We start from the raw sequence: 20344 nt of genomic DNA, 5'->3' as shown, positions 1-20344 counted from the left end.
AAACCACGTAGCTTATATTTATAAATGATGCATTGAAAAGGAAGGGCATAGAATGTCTGGAACAATGACAAAGCACATTTACAATTTCACTGACTTTATAAAAAGTGGTGGGAAAGAAAAGCAAGTATGGGCCAACAAATCCTGAAAACCTTGAAAGATGAAACTTATTGAGATTAGAAACAGCTGGCCACATAGTCCACGTGATTGTCGGCCTCAATGATCGGTGACATTCTGGAGTGTTTCTCATACCATTTCAAGATCAGCTACATAAGCTAGAAGCTACGTGGACAATTAACAAGTTCATCATCCTCAATGCCAAGCCCATTGCAAGGAATGTTACCTAATGTTCATGAGATAATGAAGCTTAAACGACACTGAGACATGCACAAGTACAACATATTTTAATATTCCTCGCCTTTGACGTTTTTTCTACTTTGAAAAAAAAAAGCTCTATTAGTCAATATGGGCCGCGGAGCACTGGGAAAGAAAATCACTACCACAATCCACCATTGTGATGATTTGGGCCAGAAATGCAAATTGGACCTACCCTGACATGTTCCAGCTTTCTCATGTGAGCCCACTAAGTAGAATCTAGTTAAAGTGAAACTAATATAGTAAAAAACGCCCACCGTGGGGCTCGAACCCACGACCACAAGGTTAAGAGCCTTGCGCTCTACCGACTGAGCTAGACGGGCAACTTGATTAAGTTTGTTTCCAGTAAATACAAAGCTTTTTCATTTGTCATTGAGTGCCATATAGTACAATACAGAAACTCAGAAGGGAAGACATGAATCCCCTCATTTAGCTTCAAAGGACATTTTTATTCCTGAAAAGAGACTACCCAATTACCTTCTATCTTTGGCATCATAAAATCTCTTTGAAGACAAATGACTAAGCAGAAAACCTGATCAAAGGGTGATTAGTTTTAAGTTTTAACTTTTAACAAACTCATTCAACTACTAGATCCAACAGCGTTGGCCAATGATTACCATCTAGACATTTTTATTTGAAATTAAAGATTATATTTCGGGTCTAGACTTTGGCTAGCTAGGTTTTTAAAACATATGTCCGAGATAAAAGTAGGTACATTATTAGCTTCTTTAGATATTAACTTCTTGTGGGACTAAACACTATATATAGACGAGATCAAATCTCTGATCTAAATGATGTGGAGAAAGAATATAAAAAGGCGGCCACAGTTTGCAAATCTGAGAGGGTAAACTCACCGTGGGGGTGTAACTAGTTAAAATCTATGAAAATAGCTTATAATTTTTTATTTATTTCAATTAAGCTTCCTAATAAAATTTGTAAAAATATTTTTTTTAACTTAGTTTGATAAAAATCGTAGTCAAATTTATGATATAAATTCGAATATTGTAAGAATTCATTAAATAGGTTCTTTATTAAATTGTTTATCTCAACAAGACAACTTTATTCATGGTATTTAACTCAAACGTCAAGTTGTATACTTTCGTCTTCTTAGCTGCCTCATCCTTCTTCTTTTTTTTGGTGTGGATAATATAGTCTTAAAGGAAAAATTGAATACTACATTCATTATAAACTGAACAAGTTTACTGTTTTGTTTGAATTTCTCACTCCGGATGCATATTGAACGGGAATCCTCTCAAAAACATTGACATTCACCCTTGGTAGAGAGGAAGGAATTCAAGCGAATGGAAAGGAATATGAAAAAATTATTTAAATAAGAAATAAATAGGAAATAGAATAAAATAAAATAAAATTTGTAGTTGATATTGATATAGTAAAATTAGGTAAAAAAGAAAGAAAGAAATTAGTATTTTAAAATGATATGTTATATATGAAAATAAATTATCTAATTTTAATTTATATTAATTATAATAATTGTTATTATTTTAATTATATTTTAAAAATAAATAAATAATAATATATAAATGATTATCATATTCGATTATGTATACATAATCAAAGACCAAGTGTTTTGTCAAATATAATTAAATTGAGTTAGTGACAATCAAACATGATTTTTATCACTTTTTTTAATTCTATGCAAAATTTTCTTATTTTTTAAAGTAAGTATTGCTCATATAGGAGTCATCATAATTTCATTTAAATCCACTCTTTTTTCCTTTATCAGTCACGACTGCCTTTTTATAGTTTCACTCAAATCCACTCTCCTCCATAGCTCCTCTTCCACTCAAATTCACATCTGCTAAGTATTGTGATTAATAGCGTGTTTGGATTCACGTTTATTGAAGTTAACATGCGTCCAAAACGTGAAAATCAGAAACTTTTATATGTTACTTCCGCGTCAAATTCAGCAAGACGTGGTTTTCTACGCGAAATCAAACACGCTATAAGTAAAGGGTCAACGTTAAGAAATGTGATTCCAAGCACGATATCGAACCAGTTTCAATACCAAATCAACTCTGTCAAAAGATATTATCACACAACCCAACCCCACTGAATTGTAGCCATTAGCTAGCGACGGTACAGACTTGCTCTTACGTTTATGGGTAGCATGTGATATGGGTAAAACTTACTTAAAATATTTCAAATTTACTATTTTGTCCTCCAATTTCTTTTTATTACATTAATTCTTCTAGAATTATAATCTGCTAAGACTAATCCTTTTTCATAAATATATTAGTGATAGTGTTTTATGTAAAAAGAAATACACATAACAAATGAAAAAAAATAATTCCTCTAAAAAATTTCAAATTCGCTGAGTCTTCCAAGTTTTTTGTTTTAAATTAATTCTTGTAAAAGTAGAAAAGGTTAAGATATGTTCTTAATTTTATCTTGTTTATGTTGGTCAATAGATATAACTAAATCATCTTTTGTTTTGTTCACTATTACGTGATTGTATATTTGTGAGTTATCATCATGGTGAAATTCATTTATTAGTGGAGCATGTTTTTTATTATTTTTTGATAAAACATATTTTTGATTATGTATATTATTCATGAAAATCTTATTTTTGAAAAAACATTCAAATGATCTACATATATCTATTGTCTGATCTTTCAACAACAAAAAAATTAAGCAAAACCAAATTTAATTTGTTCTAATACAAAAAAATTAAAGATCAAAAGCATATTTTAAAAAATAAATTAGAGGAATTAAAAAAAAAATTGTCACATAGAACATCATCGCTAACAAAGTTACAAAAAAAAGTGTTTTAATTTTAGATAGACTAATTTAATAAATAAAAAAATAGAAGATCAAAAATGAATTTAAAAATGTTTAGAAATACTAAAAGTAACTTTTAGCGTGTGGATATGCATGTTCATATAACCGAACTTCCATAATTTATTATTACTTTGGAATCACATTCATGCAGAGGAAGCCTATATTTCATATTTCTGAATTTACAACTCATTGGGGAAGGAAAATTCTGACAGACATGAACCAAAACCAAATGTTTGTATTCCAGAACATGACAATAGAAGAAACTCCCCCCGCTCCCCCGCTCTTCTAACACAATCACAAATTGTAAAGTTCGGTTCTACTAATCTCCACCCTGGAGCTAACCAAAGACATCTATTTTACCACCAGCAGATATATTATATATGTCTACAATAATTTTGGATGCTTCAGCCTCAGTCAGATTTTAAATCCTGAGTCTTGTATGATTCTCCTTTCTGCTCAACACCATTTGCCAAATCTTCCTTCAACTGAATCAATTCGCGAACCAGCAACAGAGGTGGAAGAAAAAAAAAGTTAATCATTGCATATGTATAGCCAAATAAATTAAGCCCAGAACAAAAAGAATTGTCAACAGAATCTGAGCAAACTAAAATGTTCTTTAAGTAACTAAGCCACAACAAGCAATCACATTCAACCTCGAAGTTTTATAAATTTACCTTCTGAAGTATTTTCTTCTGATACCTATAACCCTGTGACAAACAAAGAAGAATTATAGCAAATTAATATGGCATGTGGAAAGACTATGCAGATATTTATGTAGCAAAATAACTCCAGAATGATGATATAACCTTGTCAGTTCCATAGATGTAATCACAGTATGTGAAAACTGAAGCAAAATTGCTTTGGCTTTGTCTTCCAACATAATGATGGTAATCATGATACTCAGCACCACCATAAAACGGAATATATTTTGTGATACTCCAGGGAAAGTCATACCTGACACATTACAAGGTAGGCAATACAATATAAGGCCATGTGCCAAAATTAAAAAGCAGGAACTAAAGAATGATGAGTAAACTTCTCGTAAAGGGGAGAAAGGAGAGGAGGAAATATGCTGGTGTTTATCAATGGGAAAGAAAGAGTGGCCACTGGTAAATTCCTACTAGCAAAATCAACAAATAGTAGGAAATTCAAGTTGGAGGAAACACCGAAACACTACAAGGATATTCCCATCTCAGCAAAACTAACCACTGTCTTGATATAATCGTGACCTTCTATAAACAACCTTCAAAGAAATCAGTTTAACTCAGTTTTGCATTAACCTGTACTCTTTCTCTATATTGTTGAGGCAGCAAAACACCAGAAAAAATTATTTCTTGGAGTTGTTGACAACATGTGTAATTCAGCAAAGATTAGCAAACATTTGTCCCAGACAAATTACATTGTTGAGACAGCAAACACCAGAAAGATCAATTTCTCAGCATAGTTAAGAACATTACATGTACTAACAAAAACTAGCAAAGGTTTGTCCAAGACAAATTTCAATTCAATTTCTTGTTGCCAGATTGTTCACAAGCTACAACATACAAAATGTTCCCTACAACAGTAACCTTCAAGAAAATTTTGCTTCCCTGGTAAACTACAGAGGTCCTGCAAGTTCAGAGGCAAGTTTCTTCTTCAGCACTGAACTCACAACCAAACGCACTAGTTTCACATCATAAAACGATTACCAACAGAAAATATAATGCTCCCCAACCTCCTCCTTTGTTGAAATCAGAAACTTGCCAATAAATCACCATGTTTAAGCCATATTATCATTAATTATTATCACAAGATAGTGCATTTCAAAATTAGTACAGAAAACTACATAAGCTTAAAAAGTTATACATTTCACTTCCACTAATGGCTCGAATGGTAAATCAATGAGAACAAAAAAAGAGCAGTCCTTGTGCAACACAGGAACATGGAACAGGATTCAATACACGCACACATTTACCCAGTCACTGTATCTGTAACGGTTGGGTTCTGATTTTAAATGCGCGTTAAGGACATAAGTGAATGCAGAGAACCAAGATCTCACCTAAATGTAGCTCTGCTCTCCACAGTCCACACTACCTGTGTAGATCCTTATTGAATGTCTTTTGGGGACATCCAGCTAAAATGCAGCATACATTAATGTGGTAAACATGGACACAACAGAACTAAGAGTAAACAAAGTAAACACAACACATTGAAAAAGTAAAATCCCGCATACATTGAGCGGAATTAGTCTCTGGGGGACCAAACCAAACAAAAAAAAAACACATTGAAAAAACAATACAAAAATCATCCTCTAATCCTTAGTCAGTCTACATGAGCATTATCTACAAGATTTCAATTGTTTGCCAAACATTTAATTGTATCTCAAGAAAATTGAATTAGAGAAAAAAAAAATTTGTGGAGGATTAGCAGTAGAATAAAGGAATGAAAGTTTAAAAAAAAAAAAAAAAAGGTGATAAGGAAATGCATGCTAGGACCCATGGGGTGGGCATGAAAGAAAAAGCAAGGCACTATTGGAGATCGAAAGTAGATTTGGGCGAGTGAGTGAGAAAGCGTTACCCGCTGTGAGTGTCAATGGCCTCAATCTGGCGCAGGGCAATCCAGAGCCAAAAGGTAATCATGTGGCCAGGAACGATGGCAGGGCCGAGAAAGGAGGGTATCCCGAGGATCAAGATCTCGGCCCAGTGCGCATAGGGCGCAGCGAATCCAATGGGAGCAGCGTACTCATGGTGAATGCGATGAATCTTGTCGTAACCCCACTGGTTGTGCAGGAAGCGGTGGATCCAGTAATTGGTGTAATCCTCCACCAGAAAGTACACCAGCAGCTGCGAAAAGATCTCCCACCCCGACGGCAATGGCAACCCCGCCCTAATCCCAATCAACTGAAATCAAAGCAACAAAAGGGAGGTAAGAGGTTAGTTAATTAAATCACAGAACGTGACGGTGACGGTGAGGAACCTGAATGGAAGGGTATGAGATGAGCTGGAGAGGACCGACGACGAAGAAGAACATGCGCATGACGTCTTTGTAGCATCTGAAAATCTCGTCGAAGGACAAGCGAACCTTGGGCTGGATCTTGTAGGGGTTAAGGAATGAGAGGCGCTTGAGTTCAAGGAAGACGAGAGGGACAGGGACGAGGGAGAAGATGAGGAAGAGGAAGAGGATGTTGTGACAGTAGAGGAAGTAATCGGACTTGGTGGCGGAGTAGTTGAACCAGAGAGTCTCGGCGAAGGTGAGGTTGCGGGCGAGCGCCGCCTGGGCCTCCGGGATAGAGCCGTACGGGATCATTGTCACCGGAACCCTAGGATTACCGGCGGCGGAGGGGTTTGATATCTAGCGAAAGGGGGGGACAGGCGGTTGGATGCTGCGCTGGATGTTTGTCTGTTGCGAGCAAATATTTGCGGGAATTTTCAAAATGCACAGCACACCATAACCACTCACCCTTATTTATAGACTCTCCCTCTGCTTTTCACTCTCCCTGTCTTTTTTTGGAACTCAATAGTCAATACCCTTGTTTTGTGGCAAGACGGGATCAGAGATGCATGCATTAATGTCCATGTGTGTGATGATACAGTCATGCAATACACGATATGATGATGATGTTGATGTTGATGTTGATGTTGATGCTCATGCTCATTCTGCTAAAAAACGCTCATTTTCACCATTCTGTTTTTTTACCTTTTTCATCTCATACAACGTGTATCCACCCTATATTGCCAAAAAAGCGCTCATTTTTCTATACATCCAACAACGGGTTTAAAATTACCGATAGCTAATTTATCCAGATAAATAGAAATATTTAAGGTAATTATTGTTTATTAATAACGTCCTACATTTAAATTTTATATTAAATAATTTTATATTAAATGTTAATTTTGTAAATTTAACTTTTAAATTGAAAGTTTATATCATTTTATATATTATATTAAATTTTGTTAAAATTGAATAACAACTTGAAGGTAATCAAAGTATTCATATTTTATTATATTTTAAAATATATATTACATCAATTTTATTTCATAAGAATGAAGTATCAAATCATCTTAGATTAATATAAAATTTTGTAATATAATTTAAGAGTAAAAGACTTTCAATTTAACGGTTGAATTTATAAAATACATTTAATATAAAATTATTGAGTGATGCAATATTTAGTAAAAGTTACATCGGTGTCGTTTAAACTTTCTTCTTATTTTATATTTTAATATGTTTTTTAATAATTTTTTAACTACCACAATTAAAATTAAGGTTGTCAAAACAAGTGATTTCGCTTGTTTAACTTAAGTCACCTCAACCCACTTTTTAAGTGAGTTGATCTAACCCGACCCACTTGCTTAAATTTTTAAAATTGTCCAGTCTAGTCTAGTCTATCACGGGTTGGTGAATTAAATGTGTCGACTTATCAACCTCTCTAATTTTTTTTGTTAAAAAATTAATTCAAAATAAACTTCAATCCAAAATAACTTTCGATCTAAAAATAAAAATTGTCAAATTAAGCACCATGCACATAATGTAACGCCTATTTTAATAATAATTATATATTTTTTAAAATAATATTTTCGCAATTATATCATTAACAATATTTTTTTTCTTTATAATGAAAATAAAGATAAAGAAAAAGAATATTTTGTGAATTTAATACATGACATATCGTTCTAAAATATTTACAATAACGTACTATTTTACACATTATTTCTTTCTTCCCTTTCTATTACAATATTTACATTAATAGTGGAAAGAAAATACAATTGAAATAATATGGTTGGCAAATAAAATTATAATAGATCCATCAAATAGCCTCCATATTCTAATTTCTTCCAAGTAGGACAACAGTAACAACAACTGCAAAATGATCTGGAATCTCAAGTAGATCCATCTATTTTATAATATATTTAATTTTAAAAACAAAGAAAAGAGAGGAGTGAGAACAATATTCAATAAATACAATAATTCAAAAGAATATACAAAATTATTTATAATCAATATTAAACATATATATATAAATATATATACAGATCATATATTAGATTTTCATGATACAATAAAATTTGAATTATACTTGTAGTGACTAGTCAGGATAAATGAGCATCATCATAATATCAACCAATAAAATGATATTTCACCTTAACCAACAATAGGATATTTCACCTTCATTTCTTACTCATTTAAATCCCCAAGGTCAAACCTCCAGCTACAAATAATTCAAATTTTATCTTCTATGGCCATAGAACAATATTTACCTTCATAAATACGTAAAGAAATAACAACAAGACGAGTCCAAGATATCACAACTATATCATAGTTGATTATAAATATATTTACAATAAATATATTTACGTAAAAATAATATATTAAGAGTACCAATGATATAAATAAAAATGACAATCATTATAAAATAATTAAACAATATAAAATATGAACACCTTAATAATTAATATGGATAGAAATAATCATAGGTTAAGTAAATAAATGAGGTTAGGGACACCCCACTAGATAAATATACATAAAAATAACATAAATAAATAAACATAGTAGTATATAAAATTTTAAAAAGATAAGGTTCTCCTCCCCTTACCTGGATAAGCAGGAACTAAAACTTGAGCAGAACCTCCTCCTCTAGATCCCCTCTTTCTTTCCCTCTCTCTTTCTTTCTTTCTCTCTCTCTCTCTGTCTCTCTTTCTCCCTTTCTCTAAGATTTTCACCTTCTCACTCAGTTATAAATTTTTCACCCCCTGCCTCCTATTTATAGGCATTCTGGTGTACCCGGAACGGCCTGTACTGAATCCGGAACGGCCCGTTCCGGAGCCTTCGAATATACGTAAAATTTTCAACTGGAACGGCCCGTTCCAAAATTAGAACGACCCGTTTTCAAAAAGCAGAACGGCCCGTTCTAAAATTAGAACGGCCCGTTTCCAACTTCACTTTCTAAGCATATTTAGAATTCCGGAACGGCCCGTTTCCCTTTGGGAACGGCCCGTTCTCGAATAATAAAAATGGGTCTTTTTACTAAATTGGAACGACCCGTTCCACATTTGGAACAGCCCGTTCTGGTCCTTCAAAAATAGCTTCCTTTCATTGTTTGGAACGGCCCGTTCCACTTTTGGAACAGCCCGTTCCGGACTAAAAAATAATTTTATAAAAATTTCATAAATAATTTAAATTATTACAAATCTTTAAAAAAAACTTTATAAAACCCTTTAATTAACTAAAATAACTATAAAAATAATCTTCATAAATATAAAAAAAAATATAATAATTGATATTGTAATAGTAGAAAATTCGGGGTGTTACACATTGTAACGACCCGGCTGGTCACTACACACGGAACAACACACTAGAAACACTGCACAGAAGAGAACAAATGTATACATATAGAGTCTAGAATATACATATACATGATCCAGTCTGAACAAAGTTAAAGTGTACAAAAGAAATTACAATCAAATGCTACTATCACAAGTAGCTACACAGCAAAATAAACACAAAAGCAATCAGCTCCACGGGTCCACCGGAGACTCACCACCAGACACCCACTTATCCCTGCTCTGCTCCCATACATAGTATGATCATTGCAGTCCAACATCATGGAGACAACAAAAGGGTAAGCTAGTGTAATTAAAATTCAACATACAAATATATAGCAATATAAATAACAACAGATACAGTTATCAGCACACTTGTACAACTTATACCACTCAACAATATCAGCACCGCAATGCAGCAGTATCAGCACTGCAATGCAGCAGTATCAGCACTGCTTAGCAGCAACAACAACACCACTCAAGTGGCTATAACGGCACCGCAAAGCGGCAAAAACAGCACCGCCTTAGCGGTTAGAACAGCACCACATATGTGGCTAATAACAGCACTGACTTAGCGGCTATAATCTCACGCAGCTCAGCATAGCACAGCACAACATAACACAGCACAGCGATTCCACACAATTATTATTTTCCACAATTCTGCCCAACAGTCTATAATTCCGCTATATATACTATAGAATTTTACATATTAATCCATCGATTCCAGCCCAACAATACACCTCTAATACAGCTAAACGTATTTATCTCAACTTTATCCCCTAGTCCTCACAGCATATTCATCAAATACAACTTGGTTCAGCATATAACGTCATTGATTAACAATCTCTGTACAATTTAACAGCCTACATCATATATGTCATCATCTCCTTTCGCGCCCGGTGCACTCGAGGTCGCGCCCAGCGCGGCTTAACCCGAGAGCACCAGGGCCAGCGCGTCCAGCGCAGGAGTACTCGCGCCCAGCGAGACTCAACCCGAGAGCACCAAGGCTCTCCCGCGCCCGGCGCAATTCCAAATTGCGCCCAGCGCCTGCCTGGCAGAGACTTAAGGAATCTCGTGCGCTCAGCGGGGGAAAAGGCAGAGACCTACCAGGGTCTCGTGCCCGGCGCAATTCGTATTGCACCCGGCGTGCTCTTGGCAGAGACTCCCAAAGAGCCTCCGCGCCCAGCGAGTCCAAACATGCGCCTAGCGCGACACCAAGTATCCCAAAACATGTTACTCTTGATATCGCGCCCAGCGCAGATCGAGTCACACCCAGCGCGGGCCAACCAGAGACTCCCATTTGCAAGCTCGCCTAGCGCACACAGCCTTGCGCCCAGCGGGCTTGCCTAAACAAAGTCTCCTGGTGGTCGCGCGCCCGGCGCGAAGAACAGCGCCCAGCGCGAACTCATCAGTAACTCTCCCCAAGTTCGAAAATTGCTCAAAACCTGCAAATCTTAACAGAAAAATCACATGCAAACGATTCATAGTGTCACATTTTCACCAAGGAGTTCGAAAGTATTAGCTTTTTGTGCATGCAACAACAATTCAAAGCAAATCCCAAACTTTGACTTAAAACCACAAAACCCCCAAAAACCCCAATTTTTCAGCAAGCTCAGCCATACACAGTAAAACCCCAACAGCCAAAAGGGTTCATAAACCCGTTTTCCAGCCAAAACGCAGCAAAATACTAAATTCCCTTACCTCGGTGAAGAAATCCGAGCTTCCGGGAAGAGACGATTGAGGAACGGAGAAGAGAGAAGAGTCGGAGAAGAAGAGGAACCCCCAAATGTTCAGCTAGCAACCTTAATCACTCCACACCACCACCTTGAATCCAAGAAACCAAAGTGAAATCCGCCAAAATGAGAATGGAGGGAGAAAAGAGAGTGAAAGGGAGAGTTAGAGTGAGAGTTGGGAGGGGGAGTGTGGTCAGCTAAGGGTAAGGTCTCACACACATAACATTAAAGTTAATTAAAAAAATATACACAACTTTAAATAATAAAAACAAAAATAAAAAAAAATATTGTTATTAGAGTAATTGTTCATCAATATTAATTTTCATTGAATGCTTGAGTGGATAAATATAAAGAAATTTCATGTTATTTTATATCAATTTTACTTTCATTTAAAACAAAAATATATACATTGTTAAAATAATATGCATATAAGAATAAATTGTTAAAATGGTCGTTAATGAATTTGGTTGATAGGGGTGTAAATTGATTAGGTGGTAGCCGGAACCATGAACCTATGTTGGGTCAAGTCAAAAGTAGGTTGATTGACTTTCTTTTACCAATTATGAATTTTATGATTTTTTTATCAATTCAACCCATTTTCAAGATGGACTGTGATCCATTTTGATAATTCTAATTAAAATTAATATATTTATCAAGAGTGAAACTATTTTAGTAAATTTATATCAAAAGTGATATATTTATTATTGTTAAATCTGTATTAAAAGTTTTAAATTACATTCATTTTGTGACAAAAGAGAATATAATGAAGGGAAAAAAAAGTAATATTCATTTTTTTTTCTTATATTAAAAACAAGAAGTTGCGCATATATTTTGTAATTTTGGAATGCAGGATAAAAGATTAAAAAGAAAATCCATAATGCTAAATTAAGTGAAGTTATTATCAAGTACCTGAATCAACCATATTGAGGTATGTTTTAGTTGTTAGTTTCTAAATTTTCAAAAATTACAATCATTTTAGTTTTCAAAATCAAATAAATTTCAGCTTATCATATTGTCGTTCTTTGTAAGATATATATATATATATATATATATATATATATATATATATATATATATATTATTTATTGTAACAACTAAATTTTGCTTGAGAATATAAAATCACTTTTGCACCACAATATAGGTTAAGGGTTAGATATATTTTTTATTTCTAAAAATTAATTTCATTTAGTTTTATTCTTTTAAAAATAAATTTCTTGATTTTAGTTCACTAAATTTATATAACACTTTTTTTTTATAGTGTTAACTTTTATTGTTAAAATAGTTCACCTTAACACTTAAATCATCATTAATTTTACTATATAAAACTTTTTTAATTTAAAATATTAATTATTTTAGGATTAAGTTAAATTTTAAGGTAAAAGTTAATTTTACACTTAAAATTTTTCATTATCTACTTTTAAACACATGGAAGCTCTAAAAGGATTCTATTTTATTTTTATTTCTTTATTTTGCTTTCACTCTTAATAGAGGAAGTCAAAGATCTTATATTTTTGAAAGGCAACACTTTAAAGTTCGAGAAGGAAGAAAAATTAGTATTGTTTAGAGTAACTTGTGCGTTAAAAACATCAAGAGCCACCAAGAGTAAAAAGGTGTCACAAAAAATTGTAAATTTAGAATTTAAAAGATTGTCAAGGAAGATGTGAAAGTGAATGTTTATGAGCATGAATATGGCAGTGGAAAAAAACTTTGTTTTGAATTTGTGAAAAAAAAAATTATTCAAATTTGGTGGGAGATTCCGTGTTCAAGTAAAAAATGAATTATTAGAACCTTCATACCTATATGTGTCTAAGAGTGAATAGTAAAAAATTTTAAGTGTAAAATTAATTTTTACTCTAAAATTTAAATTAATCCTAAAATAAGTAATATTTTAAATTAAAAAGTTATGTCTATAAAATTAATGGTGATTTCAATGTTGAGCTGAAATATTTTAACAAAAAAAAAGTTAACAATATTTTTAAAAAAAATAGATATTATTTAAATTTAGAGGATTAAAATAAAATAAAATAAATTGACCGATTAAAATTAAGTAAAGTCATTTTTTTAAGATAAAACCTATAATAATTATAAAAATTGATGCATTTAATTATTTTTTTAATTTATGTAAATACAAGTCAAAATGAAATAGCAATTTAGAGTGTTGACAAGTGTTTTTTGTTTGTTTGTCATATTCACAACATCAATTTACTCCTTACCACTCGTTCTCTTAAAAATCTTTTTCTTTTGTTTTTTCTCCCTTGAACCACAATTGCTATTTTCTTCTTTGGCACCATTGTTTTGTTCTCTTTTATACGGGCTTTAGCCAAATAATGTAATAAATAAATAATATTACCTCCGATTTATTTTGATGGTTATTTTTACGTTTATGATCTACAGTCATGCACTGATGTATTTTTTTTTTAATCTATAGTGCTTATTTGAAACATCTATCATTAAAATAAAGATTAATCTTCACTAAGCATCATAAATATTTACAAAGTGAGTATTTCATATTTCTCTCCAACAAAATTTATTTTATATCCAAAATTAAAATTAAAATTTTAAACATTTTTATTAAGAGGCACAAGCCATTATCATTTATGTTTACTAATATTAATACACAAATAATGTGAATAATAACTATATTTAATGACATTACATCAAATTAAGTATAGATAATTTGTTTTTACTAATAAGTCTAATTCATACTATTAATACATCAATAAACCCATTCACTTCGATATTAATACTCGTTTATTTATCGTATAAAAAATAAAAATATTATAATGTCAAATTAAGTGATTTTTGTATTTTTTTGTTTTTGAAATATTACTATATTTTTGTGAGTTTCTAAATTTTCAAAACTTACAATCATTTCAGTTTCCAACATCAAATAAAATTTCAACTTTACAACTTTTATGTGTTTAACATGTCATCGTAACAACTAAATTTCAATTGAGAATGTAAACTACTTTTCACCACAATTTAGGTTAAAATATGTGTAACAATTAAGAGTCATTTAATTAACTAACCGTTTGAAATTAATCATTAGTATTATCAGGTGAAAAGTTGGAATATAATACATAAAATTTGATGTTTGAACCTTGTGTTATTATTATAATTATGATTCATAAAAATAAAATAAAATAAAATAAACTTATCATTTTACTCAAGCATTTATTTGATGAGTAGAAGTATAGAGTACAGACAAATGTTTTTTTTGGTCATATTAATTCACTACAACAATTTAGTCCTTACCATTCATTTCTTTTGATATCTTTTCCTTTTGTTTTTTTCTCCCATGAATGATGAACCGCAATTACTTTTTTCTTATTTGACACATCGTGTCCTTCGGGGACATCCGATAAAAAAAGAATTATTGGACACATTGTTTTGTTCTCTTTTCTATGGGCTGTAGCCATATAATGTAATAAATAAACAATATTTGCTAATAAAATATGAGTTTAATTTCAATTAATGTAACAAAAATTATAGTTAGTATAATTTTTAAATAAATTATTATAAAAATTAAAAAATGCATAATACATGATGATGATTTATAATTAAATAATAGTATAAAAAGTATTTACGATATCAAAGGACCATACTTTGAATCATTAAGGTCATTTTAGTAGTAAAAAGTAAAAGTAATTTACACATTCTGGATGGATAAAAGAAATGACCATTCTCTCATAAAAGATTCAGATTCTATCTGCATTATTTTTTTAAGTTGGAAAAGTAATTTTATATCAATGTATTCATTATTTAGAAAACTAACAAAAATTATTTCCGGTCAAAACTTAATGAAAAGTATATTTCTGTGAAAAAATATTTTATAAATAATTACAAAAATATGTTTCTTTAAATTTATATAGAAATAATTACAGACTTAACTATTAAACCTTTTAAAAATAATGAAAATCACTTTATTTGAAATTAATTTTTGAAACCACAATACTGTATTTGATTTGCATAAAATATAAAATATTTATATATAAAAAAGAAAACAGCAATATTGTATAGTATGAAATTTTTTTCACAAAGTTAAGGTAATCCACTTGTTTAGATATAAATAGATAAATAGATAAGCAGATAGATAGATAAGATAAAAAGGAAAAAAATATTTTTTTTACTTTTTTTATTGTTGAAAATTTAAAATTTTATTATTTTGAAGAATTTTAATTTTTTATTTATAAATTTTTCATTCAGATAAAATAGTTTAATCTAAAATATTTGAAAAAATTTTAAAAAAAATATTTCATTAAAATTATTCGTCTGAACAAACTCTAAACTTGAACAGGAAGGTTGTCTTTGTAAAGGTGCTTGTGAAGTCCGAATTCGCAAACACGCATTTTCCATTATGAAAAAGGACAAGGCTGCCTCAGCATTTTTCGCTTAATAATGAGACTTTTTCTAATTAATGGAAATGATTTATTTAAATTTTATCTTTTCAATTTTTAGAATTGTACAATTATTTATTAAATTATATCATCAATTTCAGTCAACTTTTTTTCAATCTTTAGTATATAGATAGGTGTAATTTTTTTCTTTAAAAGTTTAAAATATATATATCATCTTGTGATAAGGAGATAGAACATATTAAGAAAATGATAAAATATAATGATTTTAATGTCCTATTAGTTTGACTAAGCGACCTATATCAGTTTCGACGAGTATCAAACAATAAAATTGGTTATAAATGATATGAGTGAATTGGTGTAAATCTAAGGAGTGAAATTATCTTTGTATTAAAAAGTCATTTTAGAAGTGTTGAAGATGTCTTTTATTGATATGCAACGGCGGTATAAATAAGTCATTATTGAATATTTATGAACAAAAAAGACGTTATTTGAAAGGAGCGTGATCATGTAGAAGATATTTATACTTGAAGAGAATGTTAAAGTTCAAGTATAAAGTAAGTCTCGCATCGATTAAAGTTAAACATATTGTTGAGTATTATATAAGTGAAATTTTTTTTACATACTTAATACTTTAAGTTGAATTATAATATAGTATCAGACTCACTTATATAATTTACTCACAATGCATTGGTGAAGTCTTCCCAATGTTAAAATTTTTCGATCTAACATGAGCTTTTATGTTTAAAAGTCTAATTAACCTAAAAAATTATTTACATAATTTGTTTTATGCAATACCTATAAATAAGTTAATAAATATAGGTAAACATGTATTAGTACTAAACATATTATTAATAAAAAAATTATATATTAAATATAAATATTATTATAAATTAATATGTATATAATATTATTTCATATAAGTCATCTATAAAATTTTTAGACTATCTTAAAAGTCTAAAATATGATATTTTTAATTAAAAAGATTTTTTTTAAAAAATATTTATGTCTGATTTTTCTAAAATTTTCAATTATCAGACCTTAAAAAGATTGGGTTGCGAGCCCCTGATAGATTGGCTACCCAATTTTCCCCTAGTCAATGTAAGATGATAAATTTTTAAATAAAAAAAAATAGTATGAAAGTGTATGCAAGTGCCTTTGATCATGTTTAATTGTGTCATAGTTCTAGTTGACAAAATAAAGCTTAAAATACTTTTTTTTAAAATTTTATAAATAGGTGTTAGTATATATATTTACAATATAGATAAGTTTCGAATATTAGTGTGGAAGCGTGTGTAACACAATTTTTTAATTATTTTTTTTCATTTTGAATAACAAATAAATATATCACATTAATTGAATATGTTTTGATTGTAATGATTAAGAAGTTCAAATTTTAGAAGTGAATATGTGAAAATAATGTGTAACATTATTTTTCTCAATTTAAATAACAAATAAATACATAATATTAAATGAATTTGAATTGATTGTAATGATTAAAGAGATCAAATTTTAGAAGTCAACCTGTGAATGTATTAAATATAATTTTAGGACTTATTTTAAAAAATTATAAATGACGAATTTAAGAAATAAAATAGAAAATCACGTTTTACAATCTTTAATTAAGGACATATAATAAAAATTAAAATTAATATTTTATATAAATTATAAAGTACTTTATAATTTGGATTAGTAATTCTTTATAAATTGTTTCTTATAATATGAAGTGGAGGGAGTATATGTTATAAATATTGGTAAAATTATTAAATATTATATTTATTAATTATAATATATATATATATATATATATATATATATTATCAAATTTAATAAATATAATATATGTTGTTTTGAACTTACATACAATATTAATAAATGTTTTATTAAATGACTTGACAGGGGAGTTCATGTGTAACACCCCATTTTTTTCTTATTTTTATTTTATTTTATTTTTGAGGGTATTTTGGTAAATTTTATAAAGGTATAGAGGTGATTTAGTAGCTTGGAACGGACTGTTCCGGAATTGGAACGGGCCGTTCCAAACTACCAAAATGTATGTGATTTAGAAGCTGGGAACGGGCTGTTCCAGAATTTGAACGGGCCGTTCCAAACTACCAAATTGTATGTTAGTTCGTAGGCCAGAACGGGCCGTTCTCAAGTTGGAACGGGCCGTCCTGGACTATTAAAAACTGCTTTATACTTTAAGTGGGAACGGGCTTGGAACGGGCTACGGTAGTTGTGAGTAATAAATGCAACCAGAACGGATCGTTCTGGTTTGGGAACGGGCCGTTCTGGGTGTGATTTTTGCCCACGATTTTGGGGTCCAGAACGGGCCGTTCCGAAATTGGAACGGGCCGTTCTGGCGAAGTCTGAGGCCTATAAATTGAGCTGTCTGCCACTTTGAAAAAGCACACCTCTCATTTTCTGATTTCTTTTCTTCTGCTCTCTCTTCTTTTCTCTCTACTTTCTGCTTCAGACCGAGGGGAACCCAGCGAGGGAGACCAACCAGATCTCGTATAAATTCAGCTTCTACGTATCCAGGTACGAGGGAAAAGGGGATTATTTGTATGTGGAGTTACATGAGGGAATTGGGTAGAGGAAGAACCCTTAGGATTATGAGTAATTTTATAATTATTTCTGTTTGAAGAATTATTGGCATTATTTGATTCCGTATATATTTAGGACAACAAATATATGATTTGTTTGTAAAAATGATGCTCTAGGAGAGAGAACGAAATTATAGAAAAGTGCCTGTAGGTTAGGTTTTGGAAAAATTGGATTATTTCTGTTTGAGGAATTAATTATACCATTAGATTATGTATGTGTTGAGGATTACAAATATGCTAATAATTTGTAAGAATGATGATCTAGGAGAGAGAACGAAATTATAGAAAAGTGTCTGTAGGTTAGGTTTTGAAAAAATTGGATTATTTCTGTTTGAGGAATTAATTATACCATTAGATTCTGTATGTGTTGAGGATTATAAATATGCTAATAATTTATAAGAATGATGATCTGGGAAAGAGAACGAAATTGTAGAAAAGTGCCTGTAAGCTAGGTTTTGGAACAATTAGACTGTTTATGCTGAAATTATATTAGATTACTAATTCTATTGGTTATTATATTAATTTATGAATATCATTGTTATATTATTTGATAAAAATTGATGATTTAAAATGTGAATTACTTGATATGTATGAAACCCATTATTTTGGACCTATTTGATGTGTGTATGAAATTGAGTTATGAGATGATATGTTGTATGGATGTGAATAGGATTATAATTATAGTTCCTCACACTAATGACTAGGGATGGCACGGGCCCTGGGTAAGTGATGCTACAGGGAAGGCGTGACTCTGGCATGGTGTGGGATGAGTAAGATAGTTAACACGTATCACTTATGTCAAATATGGCAGCCCTGACATAGGGTTAATTGTAAGAAATTGTGTGAATTGTAATGTGATTGTGGTTCCTCACATCAATGACCAGGGATGGCACGGCCCCTGGGTAAGTGATGCTACAGGGAGGGCATGACCCTGGCATGGTGTGGGATGAGTGAGACAATTAACCCGTATCACTTATGTCAGTTGTGGCGTGGCCTTGACATAGTGTTAATTGTAAGATTGTGTGTATTATGAATGTGAAAATGATAATGTTAATTGCAAGATTTGAGATAAATGGGTGTGATTGCGAATTTTGAAGTGAAAATGATGCATGATTGATAGAGTTATGATATATATAGAAATGCTTGTAAATATTTCATTGTAATGAGATTACGTTGTTGTGTATGTGCTTTACATATGGATGTTTTCTTTTCTCATCGTACAAATTGTGGATGTTTTAGGTGAGGAAGATCCTGCTTCGAGTGACATCTAGTATGCCAACAGTTGAATTGTGGGGATGCTCTGATATTGTGACATCGGGGCAGAGAATTTTTTAAGAACATATGTTTTTATTTGGATTTGGAATTGTAAATGTTATTTTTGAAAATAATTTATAAACTCTTGCGTTTCATTTTTATTATTGTGGTTATTGAAGGATAATTTTGAAGACTCTCATGTGAATCTTTTTACCGAAATTAAAAAAATTTATTTGTAAGTTTTCATTATTACAATATATGTGTTGGGGTAGTAAGGGTGTCACATTTAGTGGTATCAGAGCAGGTCGATCCAATCGACCGTGAGTTATGAGTCTACTATGCTTGTTTGGTAGATAATTGATTGAATGATTTGATTGTGGAATTTGTTGATATGTGCTATGATTGATTAAGTTTGTTGTTTACTTATAGTATAATTGTTAACTTTTCTGGTGATCCAGAAAAGTAATGGCAGGAGGTAGGAACGATCGTGCAATCGCTGATGCTTTACAAGCGATGGCTCAGGCTCTTGGTAATATGAACCAACAACTAGAGATAGATTGGTTGGAGAGATTCCAGCGAAATAATCCGCCAAGCTTCCGTGGGGGTTATAATCCTGATGGAGCTACTGACTGGATTTTTGAAGTTGAAAAGATATTCCAAGCTATGGGATGTCCCTTGATACAAAAGGTAACTTTGGCTGCCTTCATGCTTTCTAGAGAGGCTGGCATCTGGTGGCAAGGTGCTTTACAAAGAATGATAGCTGCAGGTACCCAGGTGAACTGGGAGAATTTCAAGCGGCTATTCTTGGAGAAATACTTTCCCCGAGATGTGAGACATAAGAAACAGGTGGAATTCCTTGAATTGAAGCAAGGAGAAAATTTTGTGGCTGAGTATGTGACTAAGTTTGAAGACTTGGTCAGATTTTG

At 31.4% G+C, this 20344-nt stretch overlaps 1 protein-coding gene and 1 non-coding gene across 2 annotated transcripts; both read right to left on the bottom strand.

The window, feature by feature from the left end:
- Positions 1–622: 622 nt before the first annotated feature.
- TRNAK-CUU (transfer RNA lysine (anticodon CUU)) lies at positions 623–695 on the bottom strand. The gene has a single exon. It is a non-coding gene; the product is annotated as a tRNA-Lys (tRNA).
- A 2572-nt stretch (positions 696–3267) lies between these two features.
- On the bottom strand, positions 3268–6693 carry LOC109809965 (methylsterol monooxygenase 1-1). The gene is made up of 5 exons (XM_020373397.3): positions 6127–6693; positions 5728–6050; positions 3978–4125; positions 3846–3878; positions 3268–3656 (listed from the first exon to the last, which is right to left on the bottom strand). The coding sequence occupies exons 1-5, from the start codon at positions 6454–6456 to the stop codon at positions 3582–3584; spliced, it is 909 nt and encodes a 302-aa protein (XP_020228986.1). The 5' UTR covers positions 6457–6693; the 3' UTR covers positions 3268–3581.
- Positions 6694–20344: the final 13651 nt, after the last annotated feature.

The sequence above is a fragment of the Cajanus cajan genome, chromosome 5 (assembly GCF_000230855.2).
Source record: "Cajanus cajan strain Asha chromosome 5, NIPB_CcT2T_4, whole genome shotgun sequence".
Taxonomy (NCBI): domain Eukaryota; kingdom Viridiplantae; phylum Streptophyta; class Magnoliopsida; order Fabales; family Fabaceae; genus Cajanus; species Cajanus cajan.
This window is presented reverse-complemented; position numbering and strand designations above follow the sequence as displayed.